General features: G+C 40.8%; 1 protein-coding gene across 1 annotated transcript in view; it reads right to left on the bottom strand.

Moving 5' to 3' along the window:
- Positions 1–22,225, bottom strand: part of Ask1 (apoptotic signal-regulating kinase 1) — a 450,944-nt gene that overhangs the window by 397,087 nt on the left and 31,632 nt on the right. Inside the window, exons 3-4 of the mRNA XM_080278838.1 lie at positions 11,526–11,723; positions 2,458–2,630 (exon numbers count right to left, since the gene is read on the bottom strand). Of these exons, the coding sequence (XP_080134964.1) occupies positions 2,458–2,630; positions 11,526–11,723 (371 nt within the window). The remainder of the gene's footprint in view (positions 1–2,457; positions 2,631–11,525; positions 11,724–22,225) is intronic.

The raw sequence follows: 22,225 nt of genomic DNA on the forward strand, positions 1-22,225 counted from the left end.
GATAAGTCCTAGTGAGTGACAAACAGGGTGGTTTAGGACGGGCAGAAGATTTGTTGATCAAATATATGCAATAAGACAGATAGTGAAGGTGTGTGTGAAGGACTATAAGGTGTTTATGGCACGTATGGATCTGGAAAAAGCACATGACAAAGTAGACAGGGAAGGATTGTGGAAGGATTTGTGCATGTACGGTGTAGATGGCAAGCTGCTAGGTGCCATCAAGAGTTTTTATGATGGCAGTGAGGCATGTTTAAGGGTTAATGGGCAACTAAGTGACTGATTCACAATCAATGCGGGCGTGCAACAAGGTCGTGTGATGTCATGTTCAATATACTGTATGTACTGTATATGGATGGAGTGATGAGAGAAGTGAAAACACGAGTAATGGAGAGAGGGATGGCATAGGTAATGAATGGTGATGGACGGTATATTTGAGCTTTTTTGTATACTGATGATGCAGTGCTATATGCAAATACCAGACAAGAGCTTGGTAGACTAGCGCAGAGTTTTGCACATGTCTGTGAGCATCTTGCTTTGAGAGTAAATGTAGAAAAGAGTAAAGTGCTGGTTACTGAGGGAGAGGGTGACTCCCAGTTTGATGTTTCAGTGAATAGAGAGAGACTGGAATTGGTGAGAGAGATCAAATACCTGGGTACAGTGATAGAAAAGGGAGGAAAATGTACAAAAGAAGTGGCAAGCAGAGTGGCACATGGAAGGAAAGTACCTGATGCTATGAAGACCTTCATAGAAAACAGAGGCTTGAGTGTTGTAGCTGCGAGAGGCTTACATGAAGGAGTGTTAGTGCCAACTTTGACATAAGGATGTGACACTATGGTGTGGCATGAAAATGAAAAGTCAAGAGTACGAGCAGTGATGGGAATGCTGAGGACTGTATGTGGAGTACAGAGAGTGGATAGGATACGAAATAATACAATTCATGAAAGATACAGAGTGAGGAAGTCTGTGGACACCAGAGTCGAAGAGAGTGTACTGAGATGGTTTGGTCATGTGGAGAGAATGAATGACAACAGATGGTGGAAAAGGTATCTCTGAGCGAATCTGAAGGAGGGAGGAGGTGAGGTAGGTCAAGAAGAAGGTGGAGCGATATGGTGGATAAGTGTGTGAGGATGAGAGATATGGAAGTTGGTGAGGCTGTGGGACTGACAAGAGACCGAGCTGGCTGGATTAATTTTGTGCAGAGAAGCACATAATCCGGGATCTGGCACCCCTTTTAATGTGACAGCGTTTGGATTGACTATTAGCTAGGTATATGTGAAGCTACAGAATGTGGTGAAAGTTTTTTTGGCCCATCTGATGGAGCCAGGATTCCATAGGCTCGAGTGATGAGCAGATGGAAGTGTGGCCCATTGAACTGGGCAAACTTAAGCTGTCTGGACGTTGCTACTCCTCATCCTGCCCTAGAACAGGAAAGGAGGTCAAGATGATGATGATGATGGTAATGAAATTCAGAATTATTTTATTCTTTTGTGGTAGGTGGGGGTGCTCACCATTCACTCACTCGATGTAGTGCTGCTGTTGGGTGTCTGCCCTTTCCTCTCCTCCATCCTTCTTTCCCTGCATCTTCTTCTGCCTTACTTTCCTTCATTCTTTCCTCGTCCTTCTGCTTACGGGTAACTTTACACTCCCTCTTCTGTCTTTCTTTCCTCTTCCTTCTGCCTGTGGGTGACTGTACACTGAGTGACAAGCCAAACAGTTTCCTGTACACCAGGAAACCATTTACTACGCTGGGTGGTAACCATATAACCAAATTTTGGCGCCTGGTGGTTTAGCGGGTAATTATTGTGCTCCAATCGGATTGAGCCGGTGAAGGTTTATATCCAAGGGATGGTTGGGGTTGATTGCTCATGTAATGCCACTCAGGGATGAGTGAGGCTGGTCACTCTCATCTTAAATGTCGGGACCAACTGCCTAACCCCAGGCTCCTACACTCCTCATGGGGCAACATAGGACTGGATGATGGATGGATGGATGGATTTTATTCTTTCCTCTTCGTTCTGCCTATGGGTGACTCTACACTGAGTGACAAGCCAAATGGTTTCCTGTACACCAGGAAACCATTTACTATGCTGGGTGGTAACCATATAACCAAATTATGGCACATGGTGGTTTAGTGGGTAATTAGGGCGCTCCAATCAGATTGATGACAGAATTTCACCTTAAATCTAGACAGATTGAACTTGTTTCTACTATTTCTTAAAATTAAACTGTCTGGCTAAGATGTCCACATCCAGTCAACAATGAGATCTACTTTATCAAGGTCCGGCTAGCAGGCACTCACTGTACTGTATGTACAGCACCTACTTTTGGCAAGGACTGAATTTTAAAAAATTGGGTTTCAATCACCATTATAACAGGATACACAAAGGTACTGTGAGAGAAGTATTTTCAAAATTACCACACATTGTAGCTTTGTTTGAACTTGTTAGAATCACTCACTTTGACTGAATTTCAACCTCTTCCAGCTGGCGGCGAAGTTTAGTTGCGAGAAGGATACGAGAATCTGAAGGCAGGGTATCGTCAGCTCCAATTCTGGTGCTGGGATCAGTCAGCACACACTGCCCTGTGTCCAGCACCCGGTATGAAATGAACATATAGCTGCTGCAGGAGAACTGTGGGGGGAGAGGAATGCAAGTTAAATGAATACCAGATAATGCAAAACAGCACTTACTCTACTGCACACTTTAATACAGTCCTAAAATACAAGTGAAACCACTCAAAGTAGCTGCAAACTAAAAAAAAATTCAATAAACACTCACTAACATCACTTCCAAAATTTCCATGAGCAACCTACCAATTATTAGAAACTAAATGACAATAATTATAAACAATGAGACAGAAATGACAGCCAAGAGCCTTAAAATGAGGTGTCTCCTATAATGCAGTTATCTAATGGAGACAGCACTCCATATTACAAGAAACAATGTTGAAGAGAACATTACCGATATCCTCTGAGTTTTCAAGAGTTTTATGTATACAAGCTACAGTACAGTAATTTTGTTCCTGTGGGTTTTCATAAGCACTAATTGCACACAGTATGAAGTCAGCCATTTTAAAAATCTGAAATAATTCATATATGAAGTGATTATAAAAATACCAAAAAAGAGGAAGATTTCAGTGTGTGTGGAAATTGGAGGAAGATTACTTTGACATCAATTGTTGCAAAAGCCTTCCAAAATCTTGTTGAACAAAACAGAGCCAGTAATTGACAAAATTTTAAGAGAAGAACAAGTGGGATTTAGAAAGGGTCGAGGTTGTAATAATCTGATTTTTATTGTAAGGCATCTAATGCAACAAGCTAAAAAGATGAAAATGCTACTTAGTACGTGTTTTGTGGATTTTGAAAAGGCGTTTGATAGTGTTTCACGTGGAGCTATGTTGAAAATTATGAGATTCTATGGTATACCAGAAAAGTTTGTAAATATTATTAAAAGCCTGCATGAAGATATTTTTTGTAAGGTAATGATGGGTGGTTCTTTGAGTGATCCATTTGCAGCTGGGTCAGGAGTGAGTCAAGGAGGAGTTCTTTTGCCTTTGCTGTTTGTTTTGGTTATGGATTATGTTATGAGAAAGGTTGTAAGGAGAACAGGCGCTGGAATTAACTGGAAAGAAAATAAGAGGCTGATGGATTTGGTCTATGCTGATGATATTGTACTGATTTGCAGAAGTATTTACGAGACGCAGAGGGTGCTTGATTGTCTGGTGGAGGAAGGAGAAAAAGTGGGATTGGTAATAAATTGTGGAAAGACTGAAATTATTAATATGAATGTGGAGAACCAAGTCGATTGTGTAATTGAGAATAATGTGGTGAACAATGCAGAAAATTTTTAATATCTGGGAATGATTGTATCATCTAATGAATCATTAAGCAATGAAATTGAGGAGAGGATACGACAGGCTTGGGGGGCTGTTGGAAATTTGAAATCTGTGCGGAGTAATAATATGCTTTTGGTACATACTGAAGTAAAAATTTACAAGTCCATGGTTAGACCAATTTTAACTTATGGGTATGAGTCATGGTACAGTACAAATGCAGCAGATCAGAAAGTATTAGGATCTGAGGATAAAATACTGAGAAAGATTCTTGGGGTAAAGTGACAAGACAGAGTTACAAATAAAAGAGTAAGGGATATTACAAGAGTGGAACCAGCTGATGAATATGTGAGATTGTCTCGCTAGACATGGCTCATGCACATACATAGAAAAGAAGGTGGTTTAATACAGGATGTGACAGTGTGGACTGCTAGAGGAAGAAGAGGCAGAGGTAGGCTGTGGGAGACCTGGTTGAGGACAATGAAAAGAGAGGCAAGAGAGGAGTGTTGGTGGTACCTGAAGGAGATGGCAGGAGACAAATATTGATGGAGAGAGTTCATCGAGGCCCTATGCATCCCGTGGGGTGCCAAAGGAAATAATTGACTGATTGATTGATGAAGTGTACTGTAGGTGGGGGTACTCACCATCCACTCCCTCACTATATATATATATATATATATATATATATATATATATATATATTTTCTTCTTTCTTTCTTTTTTTTTTGATAATAAATGGAGGAAGGAAAAACAAAGGAAAAAAAATAAGTCCATGTGCCTAAAGGCATCCTCCATTCATAAAATACTTGTAACAATTGGATTTAAAATCGAGAGGATTAAATGTATGTGGGAAGCAACTCCCAGGAAGTGAATTCCAGAGAGTAGTAGTTCTGGGGATAAATGAATTTTGATAAGCAGAGGTTCTGCATTGTGGGGGAGAGAGTGTGAGTTCAAGGGCGCTCACAGCTGCCCGAGTATTTCGGGAGAAAATGTAAAGGGGAGGCACAATTGAAGCCAGCTCGTTAGAGCACTTACGGTGAAAATATCGATAAAATAGTGCTAAAGAAGCAACATCTCAACGTACTGATAACGGAGGAAGGTCCTGCGTTATGACAGGATTATTGATTAATCTAATGGCTTTGTTTTGAATTTTGTCCAACTGCTTCAATCAAACCGCTCCACATCCACTCCACAGTGGTGAACAGTATTCAATCTGAGAACGCACATGGCTTTTGTATATTGTGGCCATCTGCTTGTCAGTGAAGAACTCACGAACTCTGTACATAAGTCCCAGTTTTCTAGAAGCATTTTTAGCAAAGGGATTTAAAATAAGCTGTCCAGCTTAGGTTGGGGTTTAGAGTAACACCTAGGATATCAATTGTAGTGGATATGGGAATACTGACATCATTTAAAATTATGTGTGAGTCTGAGGGATTCTTTCTATTGGAGAAATTAATGTATTTGGTTTTCTGAGCATAAATAAGACCAGATTTTTTTGTCCCCATTGATTAATTTTAGAAAGATCCTGGTTCAAAGAAACTGTTGTGTTTATTTGGGAATTTATAATATCAAATTGTGTAAAGGAGCTACTAAATGTCAAAGAACTATGAAGGGTCGAGTCATCAGCATAAGAGTGTATTGGGTTGTGCGTGACAGATAGGTCATTTATATCAATGAGAAAAAGGGTTGGCGCCAAAACTGATCCCTGAGGTACATCAGCATTTATGGAATGAAACAGAGAATAAATTCCATCTACCATGACCCGTATTTTTCTACTACGAAGGTAAGAAGAAATTAAAGGAACCAGTGATGCAAGGCCATGGTGTGACATCTTAGAAAATAAGGCCTGGTGCCATACTCTGTCAAAAGATTTTGAAATATCAAGTGCTACTGTGTGTGTTTCACCATGTTGGTCTATTGTTTTGTTAATCTGATGGGTTAGAAGGCAAAGAATATCTACAGTTGAACGTTCCTGTCTAAATCCATACTGCCGATCATTGATCAATTTATTGATTTCTAAATGCTTGACTATGTGTTTGTTAATTAGTGTCTCACAAACTTTACCGAGAACGGAAGTTATTGCAACTGGTCTATGGTTTGATTCATCAGAAGTTGCCCCTTTTTTAGGAACAGGATGAATATTTGCTTCTTTCCAAGGGGCTGGAAAAATTGAGGTATGGATGCATAAGCGGAAAAATTTTGCTAATACAGGAGCCAACACTGAGGAGCAATTTTTAAGTACTATTGAAGGAATTTCATCTGGACCAGTGGCTTTGTCTGCTGATTGATTCTGTAATATGGCTTGTATGTGTCCGATGTGAATCATGAAAGGAGGTATTTGTGGGGAATCAAAATCAAGTACAGGAATATTATGATTTTCTGAATTTAGGGTCGAGTGTGTTGAAAAAATGTCAACAAGAAGGTTGGCTTTTCCGCATGTGTCACTTACTAGATTTCCATTGGGGGACTGTAACGGTGGAATGGAAGAGGTGATAGTGAAGTTAGTTTTAAATGAATTAAGGGTTGACCAGAATATTTTGTTGTCATTTTGTTATCATTAGTGCTGCTCTTGGGTGATTGCCCTTTCCTCTCTTCCGTCCTTCTTTCTTTCCTTCCTCTTCTGTCTTTTTCTCCCTCATTCTTTCCTCTTTCTTCTGTTTACAGGCGGCTCTACACTGAGTAACAAGTCAAATGGTTTCCTGTACACCAGGAAACTATTTACTATACTGGGTGGTAACCATATAACCAAGTTATGGTACTTGGTGGTTTAGTGGGTAAGTAAAGTACTCCAATCAGATTGAGCCAGTGCAGGTTTATATCCAAGGGGTTGTTGAGATTTATTGCTCATGTAATGTCATTCATGGATGAGTGAGGCTGGTGACTCTCATCTTAAATGTCAGGACAATCTCGCCAAGCCCCGCATTCCTACACTCCTCATGGGGCAACACAGGATTAGATGATGATGATGATGATGATGATGAAGTACACCATGAAAGGAGGAGGAGTGGGGAAAGGTATGATGTGTAACCAGGCACTCTAAGAAATGGCCAAACATTTAAATAAATAAAATGACTGTTTGTTGGCACCAGCTGATAATATGTTCAGGAAAATGTACTTTGCCACATTCAAGCCTTTCTTACGGTGCATAACTTTTCACAGCAGCCATTCTGAATTTTGGTAAATTAGCTCATCATCCAGGATATTTACAGAAGAAATATGTGCAGCATGTGATGTGGTGTGTGGGAGGAAGAGAAGACAAAGAGAGGTGCAAGGAACAGAGTGGTGGACTGAAGAGGTGAGACAGGCTGTGGCACAAAAGAAGAAAGCATACAATGAATGAATGAGAAATAGGGGCGTGGAAGAAGTTGAGAGGCGGAAGAGAGAGTTATATGTAGAAAAAAAGAGAGATGAAAAGATTAGTAAGAGAGAGGAAGAAGAGAGTGGATGAGGAATTTGGAAGGAATTTGAGTGTAAAGTGGAGGGACTGTAAGAAAATGTTCTGGAAAGAGGTGAAGAGAGTAAGACAGGGTGGAAGTGAGGTTAGCAGGGGAGTGAAAGATAAAAATGGTAGATAACTAGTGGAGAACGGAGAAAAAGTGAGCAGATGGAGAGAACACTTTAAGGAATTGTTGAACATACAGGATGGAAGTAATGCGAGTATAAGCGGGTGGGGAATGGCTGGGAGAAGGAAGGAGGTGAGAAGACAGGAAGAAATCAGTAGGAGAGAAGTTGTGGAAGCAATGAAGAAAGTTAAATTGGGGAAAGCCCTAGGAATTGATGGAGTGTGTGGTGAAATGCTGATGAATAGGGGAGAGATAGTAGTAGAATGGATGTGGAAGATGTGCAGATTGGCCTGGGAGGAAGGTAGAGTCCCGGAGGATTGGAAGTCAAGTATAATTATTCCCTTGTACAAAGGAAAAGGGGAAAAGGAAGTGTGTGGTAATCATAGGGGCATTTGTCTTCTTAGTATAATAGGAAAAGTGTATGGTAGGATACTTATTGACAGAGTTAGAGAAAGAACAGAGAAATTAGTTGGAGAAGAACAGGGAGGCTTTAGGAAGGGAAGAGGTTGTGTAGATCAGATATTCATTCTTAGATCTTTAGTGGAAAAGTTTCTAGAGAAGGGAAAGAAGTTGTATGCGGCTTTCATGGATTTGGAGAAAGCATATGACAGGGTGGATAGACAAGGATTGTGGAAAGTATTAAGAATATATGGAGTAGATGGGAAGTTGCTGAATGCTGTGAAGAGTATGTATGATGGCTGCAGTGCGTGTGGATGGTGAACTAAGTGAATTTTTCTCTTTGAAGGTTGGGTTGAAACAGGGATGTGTCATGTCTCCATGGTTGTTCAATCTGTACATGGATGGAGTAATAAAAGAGGTACAAGGTAGGGTAGTGGATGTTGGAGTGGCCCTGGTGAGAGAGGATAGTGTTTGGAAACTCCCTGTACTGTTGTTTGCAGATGATGCTGTGTTGTTGAATGATGACGAATGGGAGCTGCAAGGCTTGGTGGATGAGTTTGGGAGAGTGTGTAAGAAACGGAATCTAAAGGTGAATGTAGGGAAGAGTAAAGTGATGGACTTTGAGAGAGGTGAAGTCAGTGAATGTACAGCGAGGTTGGATGGTGAGGAATTGGAAAATGTGAGTACGTTTAAGTACTTGGGTAGTGTAATGAGTAAGGATGGAGGTTTGGAGGGTGAAGTGCTTGAAAGGGTACAGCAGGGAAGAAAGGTTGCCGGTTCTTTGAAAGTAGTGATAAGAAACAGGGAAGTGAGCATGGAAGTGAAAAAGTTACTACATGACAGTATTGTGATACCAACTCTAAGCGATGGAAGTGAAGCTTGGACGTTGTTGGAAGGACACAAGTCAAGAGTGAGAGCAGTGGAAATGAGTTATTTTAGAGAAGCCTGTGGAGTCACATGGAGAGACAGGCTGACGAATGAGGATATAAAGGAGCGTTGTGATGTGGATGTGATAGGAAGCGTTATGAGGAACACACTGAGGTGGTTTGGCCATGTGGAGAGGACGGAGGGTGAGAGACTGACGAAGAGAGTGTATGTGAGTGAGGTGGAGGGGGGAAGAGGGAGGCCGAGGATGAGATGGAGGGATGGGGTGGAGAGGTATATGAGAGAGGGGGGTGTGAGTTGGGAGCAGGGCAGTGAAATGGCGGGGGACAGGGCGACGTGGAGGCGATTTGTTTGTGGCCACCCCAAATGGGATTGAGGCGTCTGGCAATAGATAGATAGATAGATCCACTCACTCGATGTAGTGCTCCTCTCGGGTGCCTGCCCTTTCCTCTTTTCCTTCCTTCTTCCCATCCTTCCTCTTCTGTCTTTTTTTCCTTCATTCTTTCCTCTTCCTTCTGTCTATGGGTGACTCTACACTTAGGAACAGGCCAAATGGTTTCCTGTACACCAGGAAACCATTTACTAACCAAATTATGGCACCTGGTGGTTTAGAGGGCAATTAAGGCACTCCAACTGGATTGACCTGATGCAAGTTTATATCCATGGGATTGTTGGGGTTTATTGCTCAAATAATGCCACTCAGGGATGAGTGAGGCTGGCCACTCTCATCTTAAATGTCAGGACCAACTTGTCTAGCCCCGGGCTCCTATGCTCCTCACCAGGCAACATTGGATGAGATGATGATGATGACCAGCACATTTTACCCTAATGATGACATCTTATCATTAGTTGAATTTATGATATATAGGGTCTAAGAGAAACTATGCAGTATTATATGTACTATATCATTAGTTGAATTTATGATAGGGTCTAAGAGAAACAATGCAATATTATATGTACTATAACACTACAGTATACATCCTTAGCTATGAGAAACAATGCAATACTGTATGTGCTATAACACTATATATACTTGGCTCTCTGTTGCAACATCATCATCATCCAATCCTACATTGCCCCATGAGGAGCGTAGGAGCCCGGGGTTAGGCAGCTGGTCTCGACATTTAAGATGAGTGACCAGCCTCACTCATTCCTGAGTGGCACTACATGAGCAATCAACCCCAACCACCCCTTGGATATAAACCTTCACTGGCTCAACATTAAAAAAAGAAAAAGGTGGATTTAAGTCCTGGGAAAGGACCTCTGAGGTTAGAGGACTTGACTGCAATGTTAGAGGAGACCATGCAACTTGGAAAGTAGCCACTACGTGAGAAACAGCCTCCCCATGCAACAGTGGAAGCTCTTACAAAATATATATCATATACCATACTTCTTAATAGGTTAAACATACTCTGACATGGATATGCTCTTATTATAATCAATTTGACTCAGTGTTGTGATATTTGTTGGACTTGCAATCTGAATCATGTAACTCTGGTTATTTAAACCAATGAGGTGAAACTAGGAATCTGGGGCTTGAATTGTGAGTGAATGATACTTCTCACTAAATTGGGCTGACTTTTGACAGTTCTACCAATATTTTTATATTTTTTCTCATTCTCTGAACTTACCTTGCCCCATCCTTAGGTGAGAAAAGAGGTGGTGATGATGGATGGATGGATGGATGGATGATGATGATAACTAAAACTTGATTCCTAACTTGTACCCTCAAGAGCTCTATAAATACTGCATATTTACCTTTCCATATGTACTATCTTTCCAACAAAGTATCTTTCAGAAGTATCTGAACATGCAACAGTAGTAAATTCGCATATTCCAACCATCTTCACCAACCCAAACTTTCCACAGAAAATTTCCTTCTTTTCCACAATTTATGTGGCCATTACCTTTTGACGTAGATTCTAACATAAAATACAAACTACTCTCACAAACAATCCACTCTTAACTTCACTGTAATGCCACTGCTCAGACTAAAATATATTTATTCACATCATTCTCACATCACAGACAATTCTTCAAAATACCCTCTTCAAAAGATCTCTGCTAAAGTGGCCAGATTTCCTGTAGTATACAAGGTTGTGTTCACCCTCTTGCTGTTCTTATGACCCCAGGCTCATTTGGACATGAACCCAGTGGACTGTAGGGTGAAACTGCCTTTTTGCAGTCCACCAACCTCCTTCTGGGGGACAGGGAGAGCTGAGGGGACATTTGTGCAACTAGGCAGCAGAGATGCCTTGTTTTGTCAGTGTCCCTCTCCAGCACAATGTTTACCCTTTATGAGTATAAATATGATGCTGGAGACAGACACCTTCATGCACTGGTACTGATATAGCTTGGTTACATAAATGTTTCAAAACTCCCTCTCCCTCTCTCTCTCTCTCTCTCTCCCCTATAAAGAGGGTGGTGGATTGCAAAATGGCAACTTCAGTCAGAAGTCAATCAAGTTTACATTCAGACAAACCCAGGGCCACAACAAACATGCACAGACATATCTGAAGTGGTGACATGTGAGGGTGTGTTACATGTCACTAGTTCAGAGGTAGTAATCACTGGTCAAACCAAACACTCAGACTGATGTTATGGTATTAAAGATATTTCCGTAACAACATGGTGGATCTTATGGAAGACACACAAAGACAGTGTAAACAAAATTCAGATCTACAAACTAACCCCTCCCTTAGCCTAGGGTTGATGCTGCATCCCTCTGGACAGCAGCTCACTATTCTAACCAATATACACCACATGCACCAGGAGCCAATAAAATCAACAGGTCCCTCCATCTACCAAATCCCTTAAATGTATCCCTCACTCCTCTTCAAGACTGACCTTCAGAGGCATCATGGTGACTTCTGAATCATAATCATTGAAGAGTAAGATATTTTCCTTCATGTGGAAGCTTTCACGCACTCCCAGATGGTAAAAGAGTGCATGCTGCTGCAGCACGATGGACAGGTCCACAATCGCAACATCAGCATTGTAAAACTGATCCAGCACATTGGTCTCACCAAAATCAAGCTTCTCAAACTGTAAAGCAAATAAGGGTAATCAAGAACAGTTAAGCTATGTATCTGCAACAACAGAGAAAACTATGGAGACTTCACACTTCACACTAACTAAAAAAATGTAGTAATGCAAGTATTACAGTACCAGCATGTACTGTACACTGATGTACAGTACACACATACTAGGGACAATTTCTGTATCTTTGGTAAACACATTCTGGATAACAACATTGCATGAATTATTTGCTTAAAACCTCATCATCTGCAAAAATATGTACATCTTCATCGTTTTCGATCACATGCTCAAAGGAACTGATATTACGGTATGGCTCTAGCAATGGTAGTTTAATCACAATTTACCACAGCTGTTCCAATACACAGTTAGGAAGAATCATACTGGTATACCAGTGAATGTCCATGCAATTAACTTATTAATTTGAATTTATAAGGATTGGATTAGACATTAACCTGTGGATTGCAAGCCACAGCTCAGGCTGTGCTGGCCGTGCATCAACCGCTAACTACTCCACCCCCATGCAAACTTACGCATAGCGCTATGCCAAGATGGAGAGAGAGATTTTTTTTTTTTTTTTTTTTTTTTTTTTTTCCCCAGATGATGCCCTGGATATTTATCTTCAAGTTCATGATTAAAAAAAAAAAAAAAAAGTTTTTAAAATCATTTTTCACTACTCCCTACATAAATTTATGCATGAAAGAGAGAGAGAGAGAGAGAGAGAGAGAGAGAGAGAGAGAGAGAGAGACAGACAGACAGAGAAAGAGGGAGAGAGAGAGAAAGAGAGAGAGAGAGATTGTTTTTCTTCACCAGATGATGCCATTCATGTTTGTAAAAAAAAAAAAATAAAAAAAAAAAATAAATAAAATAAAAAATAATAATAATAATTTTTCCCCTTCATTTTTGGCACACCGGAGGGTGGGACAAAAAAATGGTATCTGAGCAAGCCATGGGTTAGGTGTCCTGAATGAACAAGAACTAAACTGACTGACAATATATTATGACCTGATTCATTTCCTTAATGAACCTGAACTGACCACAACCCTCTCATGGATTTTGACATATCTGTACCATCAAAATTTCTCATGATCCATTTTGCTCTGAAATGCTAAATTCATATAAATTGTTCCAGAGATTAGTGTTCTACAAGAATTTGTGTCATATTCCAAAAAAAACATAGTAGAACATAAACTGATAAACTGAACACAAACAATCTGCAACTTTCTACTACAAGCCCTCCCTCCCTCCCTCCCATGCATGAAAAATGCCAATGGTGTTGGCTCCAGTATCATATTTACCAGATTTTTTTTCATATTTTTTCTTCTAGGGAACATTCACTCAAATAATAAAAAACAACCAGTGGAGACTTCATGAAATACAATGACCATGGCCAAAGTTTTGAGCTACAAAGATGATATTATATATATATAATATATATATATATATATATATATATATATATATATATATATATATATATAAATATATATATATATATATATATATATATATATATATATATATATATAATACATATCTATCTATATACCTAGGCTGCTTCCCCCAAGGAAAGGGAGGTAGCCGAGACAGGACGACACACTCCCCATTTACTCATCCATTCAAACACATTCATTCGCATCTTAGCCCCAAAGGGGAGAACGGACAGATCCTCACCGCACCACACCGCACAAGGGTCAGCTGCGCAATGCAATCAGTGACATCTGCAGCAGGGCCCGACAGCAGAACTGGTTTACCCCAGCCACATCATAACAGACCCATCCCCTTACCCGCACCTGACCTGACTAGCTGATCAGACCAAATGCTGGAGAATATCCCCTCAGGGCTGCGTCATCACTTATTCATTCACAATTTCTCTCCATTTATTTCTGTCACGCACAGCCACTCTTCCTTGCTCAACAGACATCCCTCTCGCATCCAGCGCTCTCTTCACACTGTCCATCCATCCTATTCGTGGTCTTCCTCTCAGCCTTACACCTCTCTCATCAGATCTAGTTATCTTTTTCACCAATCGCTCATTATCCATTCTCTCCATATGCCCAAACCATCACAACACCCTCTGCTCAACTCTACCAGCCATCTCCCGAACAAATCCAGTTCTCCTTCGCACTTCATCATTTCGCACCCGATCCATATGTGTCACTCCACACATACTCCTCAGACACCTCATCTCCATTACATTCAAACTTTTCCTCTCTGCTACACCCATATTCCATGTTTCAGCCCCATATAATGCAGTCAGTACCACAACACCCTCATACAGCCTTCTCTTTACATCCATTCTAAGCGAACGACATTTAAACACTTTTTTCATTCCTCCCAGCACCTTTCCTACTTCATTTATTCTAAACTTCACTTCTGCATCTATTCTTCCATCCACAGCAACATGTACATATATATATATATATATATATATATATATATATATATATGTATATATATATATATATATAATATATATATATATATATATAATATATATACAGTATATATATATGTATATATATGTTAGGACTCCATATTATAATTACAAAACATAATAGATAGATAGATAAATAGACAGATAGACAGCTCTTTGCGAGCCTGGGAATGGGAAATGATCTTGCAAGTTACACTGAGGAAAAGCTGACGACAGATTACGAAGTAGCCAGTCAGGAGATGATGCAGTTAGTTTGTCAGCAATACACCAGGAGAACAAAGCCTAGTTGACCATACACACACATACACACATACTCACACACAGGCTTCTAGAACTTTCCAACCACAGTGAACACACGTGACACGACTCCTGTTTCACCAGAATTTAGGAAAGAGAGCTCAGAAGGAGAGAGGCGATAGAATCGGCAGGTAGTGGGGAGAAAGGCTTAGCACCTAGGGAGAGAGAGAGAGAGAGCGAGACAGGGAGACAGGGACTCTACTTATACTCACTCGTGTGCGAGAGACTTGTTAATATTTCCAAGACAAATAAAAATAGTCCCATACTATTCTTTACCTCTCCTGTCATTGCATGACAAATGGGAAAGAAGATTATCTACTTACAAAAACTCAAGTATAACAACCGCTCGTCCACAAGTCTAATATATATAACTTCTCTACAAGTAACTACAAAGTTTTTTTATGACATCTTTATCACACCGCTGCCACCAAATGTCATAAAAAAAAATTTGTAGTTACTTGTAGAGAAGTTATATATATTAGACTTGTGGACGAGCGGTTGTTATACTTGAGTTTTTGTAAGTAGATGATCTTCTTTCCCATTTGTCATGCAATGACAGGAGAGGTAAAGAATAGTATGGGACTATTTTTATTTGTCTTGGAAATATTAACAAGTCTCTCGCACACGAGTGAGTATAAGTAGAGTCCCTGTCTCCCTGTCTCGCTCTCTCTCTCTCTCTCTCCCAAGTTGCTAAGCCTTTCTCCCCACTACCTGCCGATTCTATCGCCTCTCTCCTTCTGAGCTCTCTTTCCTAAATTCTGGTGAAACAGGAGTCGTGTCACGTGTGTTCACTGTGGCTGGAAAGTTCTAGAAGCCTGTGTGTGAGTATGTGTGTATGTGTGTGTATGGTCAACTAGGCTTTGTTCTCCTGGTGTATTGCTGACAAACTAACTGCATCATCTCCTGACTGGCTACTTCGTAATCTGTCGTCAGCTTTTCCTCAGTGTAACTTGCAAGATCATTTCGCATTCCCAGGCTCGCATAGAGCTGTCTATTTGTCTATTTATCTATCTATCTATTATGATTTGTAATTATAATATGGAGTCCTAACGTATATATATATATATATATATATATATATATATATATATATAGTATATATATATATATATATATATATATATATATATATATATATAAATATATATATATATATATATATATATAATATATATATATATATATATATCAATCAATCAATCAATCATTTCCTGTGGCACCCTCGGGGATGCATAGGGCCTCGATGAACTCACACCACCACATCCTATATTGTGCTAACTCCTCAAGATCTCCCCAACACTCATCTCCAGCTTCCCGTCTCATTGTCCTCACCCACGTCTCTTTTGGCCTTCCTCTACCTCTCCTACCAAGTGCCACCCACCCTGGTGTACCTTGTACTATTCCCTGTCTCCTATACACATGTCCTAGCCACTTCCATCGTGAGAACCTAACATATTCATCGACCGGCTGCACTCCCGTTAATTCTCAAATTCTACTATTTGGTATCCTTTCCCACCACTTAACTCCTAATATTCTTCTAAGTGCTTTATTTTCAAACACCAAGAATTTATTTTCCATAGTCACTGTGCTGTACCAAGACTCGTGTCCATAAATTAAGATACTCCTAACCATTACCTTATAAAGTTTGATTTTTGTATGCACAGAAAAACTGTTATTATTCCAAATATTTTTAAGCATTCCCATTGCCTGATTAGCCTTCTTTAACCTTTCCTCGAATTCAAAGTTCAAAGAACCATCCTTGGCTAAATAAGTACCTAAATATTTAAACCTATCAACTTGCTTTACAACCATACCTCCAATTACACATTCCTGCACATTTTCCATATTCATATTGATTATTTCAGTTTTTCCACAATTAATAACCAAACCCACCTTGCGACCTTCACTCACCAAACATTCCAACACTCTCTGCATCTCTTCTGGCCTATCACAAATCAAAACTATATCATCTGCATAATCTAAATCCAAAAGTTTCCTGTTCTCTCCTCAAAGTATACCTGCACCGGTTTCTGTTCCAAAGCGTTTCATAATGTAATCAATGACCAATATAAATAGTAAAGGCGATAGAACACCACCTTGAATTACTCCGGACTTGACTTCAAACGAATTACTCAGACAACCATCAACCATCACTTTACAAAATGTGTCCTCATGCATGTTCATAATGACCCTCACAAACTCCTCTGGTATTCCATAATGTCTCATGATCTTCCTCATAGTCTCTCTCAAAACACTATCAAAAGCCTTTTCAAAATCAACAAAACAAAGACTTAATGGTACTCTCATTTCATTAACTTGCTGCATCAAATGCCTAACTATAAAGATCTGATCATTGCAACCATGTCCCATTCTAAAACCAGCCTGTTCAACCCTCAGAATACTCTCAACCACTGGCTCCAACCTATTTAACAACACTCTACTGAAAACTTTCAAAGCTATCGGTGACAAAGAGATTCCCCTCCAATAATTCACTCAGGTCTCCCTTCTTCGGAACTTTAACAATTACACCATTCTTCCAAACTGATGGTAGTAACCCCGTCACCCATATCTTATTGAATAGCTTGGTCAAGATCATTATTAATCTATCCCTCTCCACTTTAAACATTTCCGGAAATAAACCATCCTCCCCTGCTGCCTTATTATTCTTTAACTGTTTTACTGCTTTCTCCACTTCTGCAAGCCTCAACTCTCCTGTTTCTATATTTAAATCTTCCTGAGCAGACGGTATATCCTCTTCTGGTGGTATTGGTCTATTAAGAACTGTCTCAAAATGCTCTTTCCATCTATTTTTCATATCTCCATCTTTGGTCAATAAATTTCCTTCCCTGTCTCTAACTGGTATTTCCTTGCATTTACCTGCATTACCACTCAGGTCTCTAATCGATTCATATGCTATTCTTTGACTCTGTCCATCATTTTTGTTTATTAAGATTTCAGTCTCTGCAACCTTTTCATCCACACATCTTCTTTTATCTCTCCTAGCTAACCTTCTTACTTCTGAATTCAAACTCCAGTACGCAGCTGTATATATAATATATATATATATATATATATATGTATATATATATATATATATATATATATATATATATATATATATATATATATATATATATATATATATATATATATATATATATATATATATATATATATATATATATATATATATATATATATATATATATATATATATATATATATATATATATATATATATATATATATATATATATATACTGCAAAGAAAGTGGTTGAGGAGATGAAGGGGAAGACAGGAGGAAGCAGCTCCTGTGAGAAGAGTGGAGAAATTGCAAGATAGTGAGAAAAGGACAGAGTATAAGAGCATAGTGGAAGAAAGATTGGGAAGGTATGAGCTAGAGCAGATGGAAGGGTGGAAGACGTATGTAAGATATTCACGGAAGAGATAAGCGCAGCGTGTGAGGCGGTTTGTGGAGTGAGGAGGAGATCCAAGGAGTGTGCAAGGGACAGCATGGTGGAATGATGAAGTGAAACGAGCTGTGGAACAAAAGAAGAAGGCATATGGTGAATGGTTGGCGAGTAGAGATAGGTGAGAAGATGAGAGAGAGAAGAGAGGTATATGTGAGCAGGAGAAGGGAGGTTAAGAGACTGGTGAAGGAGAGTAAGAAGAAAGTGGATGAAGAGTTTGGGAGGAATCTGAGTGTGAAATGGAGGGAGAGTAAGAAATTGTTTTGGAAGGAGGTAAAGAAAGTAAGGCAGTGTGAAAGGGGAAATAGTAGGGGAGTGAAAGATAGGAATAATAGATTGTTGGTGGAGAAGAGAGAGAAATTGAGGAGATGGAAGGAGCACTTTGAGGATTTGTTGAATGTAGAGAGTGAAAGCAGTGTGAGTATAAGTGGTTGGGGAATGGCTGGGAGAAGAAGAGATGAGAGGAGGGAGGAAGAGATCAGTAGGTCGGAAGTAGTGGAAGCGATGAAGATTAAGCTGGGAAAGGCCCCAGGAATTGATGGAGTGTGTGGTGAAATGCTTAGGTATGGGGGTGAGACTGTTGTGGAGTGGATATGGAAGTTGCGTAGATTGGCTTGGGAAGAGGGAAGGGTTCCAGAGGACTGGAAATCAGGTATAATTGTTCCTCTGTACAAATGAAACGGGGAGAGAGAAGTATGTGGTAACCATAGGGGTATTTGCCTTCTTAGTGTGACTGGTAAAATATATGGTAGAATACTCATTGATAGGGTTAGGCATATGACAGAGGAGCTAGTTGGAGAAGAACAAGGGGGATTTAGGAAGGGAAAAGGGTGTGTAGATCAGATATTTGTTCTAAGATGTTTAGTGGAGAAGTATCTAGAGAAGGGAAGGAAAGTGTATGCTGCCTTCATGGACTTGGAGAAAGCTTATGACAGAATAGATAGGCAAGGTATGTGGAAGGTATTAAGAATATATGGAGTGGAGGGGAAATTGTTGAGTGCTGTGAAGAGTATGTATGAGGGAGCTAGGGCTACGGTGCGAGTGGATGGTGAGCTGAGTGAGTTCTTTGATCTCAACGTGGGACTGAAACAGGGGTGTGTGATGTCTCCATGGCTGTTTAATATATATATAGATGGAGTTGTAAAGGAGGTGCAAGGTAGGGCAGTGAATGTGGGGGTGGCCCTAATGAATGAGGGTGAGATTTGGAAGCTTCCGGTGTTGCTGTTTCCTGATGATACAGTATTGTTGAGTGAAGATGAATGGGAGTTGCAAGGTTTGGTGAATGAATTTGGGACAGTGTGTAGGAGGAGGAAGCTGAAAGTTAATGTAAACAAAAGTAAAGTTATGGTGTTTGAGAGGAATGAAGTCACAGAGTGTGCAGTGAGGTTGGATGGTGAGGATATGGAGAATGTGAGTGCATTCAAGTACTTGGGTAGTGTGATGAGTAAGGATGGAACTTTGGGGGATGAAGTACGTGAAAGGGTACAGCAGGGAAGAAAGGTTGTTGGTACACTGAAAGCAGTGATGAGAAATAGGGAGGTGAGTATGGAAGTTAAGAAGTCACTGCATGATGGTATTGTGATCCCTACCCTGACGTATGGAAGCGAGGCGTGGACCTTGCAAGAGGGGAACAAGTCAAGAGTGAGAGCAGTGGAAATGAGTTACTTGAGAGGAGCATGTGGAGTGACGTGGAGGGACAGGTTGACGAATGAAGAAGTGAAGGAACGTTGTGGGGTAGATGTGGATGTGATTGAAAAGATTAGGAGAAATAAACTGAGGTGGTTTGGACATGTGGAGAGAATGGAGAATGAAAGACTGACTAAGAGGATGTATGTAGGTGAGGTGGAGGGAGGGAGAGGGAGGGGTAGACCGAGGATGAGGTGGAGGGATGGAGTTGAGAGGTATATGAGGGAGGGGGGGTGAGTTGGGGGGAGGGGAGTCAAATGGTGGGTGACAGAGTGACTTGGAGGCGTTTTGTCTACGGCCACCCTTTGCGGGATTAGGGCGTCGGGCTATAGATAGATAGATAGATAGATAGATATATATATATATATATATATATTTAAATCTAAAAATAAAGAGAAAACATTCAGAAAAACAGTGATGTATTGTGAAAAAAGGGGGGAAGGGGAGGGGAGTAAATGAACAAGAACGAAAATGTAAAAAAAAGAGAGAGAGAGAGAGGAAGGAAGGAGGGGGGGTTTAGACTGTAGCACCAGTCGAGCAGGGCAGTACTCCCGAGGTGGATGGAAAGCTGATGACAGGGAATGCTGGAGCTCCCGTTTCATCAGCCCTCAGGACTAGTTCCTGACCATCCCCCTTTGCTGAACTTTTTCAGTGTCTCAGTTACACAGAGAGTAGGCCAGCATGCTCTCCAGTACAAATTTCTCTAACTATCTACACCAAACTACATGCACAGTACACACTACACTTCCTATTCAAAATTCATTTAAAATGGCGTCTCTTCACCAAGCCTTGAGGTCCCCAGGGAGGGGGACCATAAATGCCCCCACCATCCGCCCCTCTCCCGGTGACGACTCGAGGTGCCTGGAACCACTGTCTGACTCTCTTCTTCTTCATTTCTGCAACATTCACAGCCTTTCCTCTAACTTTCGCTCTGTTGAGCACCACCTCTCCTCCTCTAAACCTCACCTTCTTTTTCTAACGGAGACTCAGCTGTCTGAGGCAACTGACAGCAAACCCTTTTCTGTATCCTCCTACTTTCTCTATGCTCATTTCAAAGCCAAAGGTGGCTGTTGTGTATATATACACAACGACTTGTCTTCCTCTCGTGTTCCTGAACTCGATTCTTCTGAATTCTCTACACTCTGGCTTCGGCTTTCCTGTCATTCTCTGACTAAATATATCTGTGCTGTTTACTTATCCCCTAATTCTACTGACTCAAAAATTCTTCGACTATCTTACTTCTATGATGGAACACATTCTATCCATTTCTCCTTTCCCTGTAATCTCCATTCTAGGAGATTTCAATGTTCACCACCACCTTTGGCTCTCCTCTCCTTTCACGGATCCACCTGGTGAACAAGCCTACATCTTTTCTATCCTTAATGACCTAGAGCAGCTTGTACAGCACCCTACCCGTATTCCTGACCGCCTTGGAGAGAGCCCCAACATACTTGACCTCTTCCTCACAACTAATCCTCCTCCTTACTCTGTTAATCTTTTCTCTCCGTTGGGCTCCTCCGATCACAACCTTATTACCTTAACCTGTCCTATCACTCCGGTACAGCCTGTGGACCCTCCAGGGAAACATCGTTTGTGGCATTTTGGAGCCGCGGACTGGGAGGCCCTCAGGCAGTACTTCTTTGATTTTCCCTGGAATGATTATTGCTTCCATGGCCGGGAGCCATCTGAGTGTGCCTTGCGCATTACGGAGGTTATTCTCTCGGGCATGGAAGCATACATTCCTTTCTCATATCCTTTGACTAAAGCAAGAAAGTCTTGGTTTAATCACGCTTCTCCTAATGCTGTCCGCAACAAGGAGAGGGCCTACAAAAGGTACTGGAGCCAACCCACCCCTGAATCACATCATCTTTACGTTTCTGCCCGGAATCGTGCTAAGTCTGTTCTTCGCTCTACTAAAAATAATTTCATCCATACTAAATGCTACATTGGGTCTGGTTAGTACTTGGATGGGTGACCGCCTGGGAACACCAGATGCTGTTGGCATCCCTACGTGTCAAGTGGGGTTGGTGGAGGATTAGTGCCCCTCCCTGTAAAACAATTAACTCTAAGCCATTGGCCACCCCGTTTGGGATACATGGCGTCTGGCAATGAATGAATGAATGAAAAACTAAATGCTCTGAACTCTCCAACTCGAATTCTTCCCGCTCCTTCTGGCACCTTGCCAAAAATCTTTCTAACAACTTCACCTCATCATCCTTCCCTCCTCTTTTCTACTCTGATGGTTCTGTAGCTATTTCTTCTACTGATAAAGCAGATCTCTTCGCACAGACTTTCTCCTCCAATTCCGCCTTAGACGATTCTGGTGCTGTTCCTCCATCTCTTCCCCCCTCTGACTTCCTCATGGCTGACATTAAAATTTCTTCAGTTGATGTATTTTCTGCCATTACTGGCCTCAGTACTAACAAGGCATATGGGCCTGATGGGGTCCCTCCTGTTGTTCTCAAGAACTGTGCTTCTGTGCTTACACCCTGCCTAGGCAAACTCTTTCGCCTTTGTCTGTCAACTTGTACCTTTCCTTCTTGCTGGAAGTTTGCTCTCATTCAGTCAGTCACAAAGAAGGGTGACCACTCCCAACCCTCCAACTATCGTCCAATTGCTT

This window comes from Coenobita brevimanus, chromosome 75 (assembly GCF_032717465.1).
Source record: "Coenobita brevimanus isolate Jiangsu-jjx chromosome 75, ASM3271746v2, whole genome shotgun sequence".
Lineage (NCBI taxonomy): Eukaryota > Metazoa > Arthropoda > Malacostraca > Decapoda > Coenobitidae > Coenobita > Coenobita brevimanus.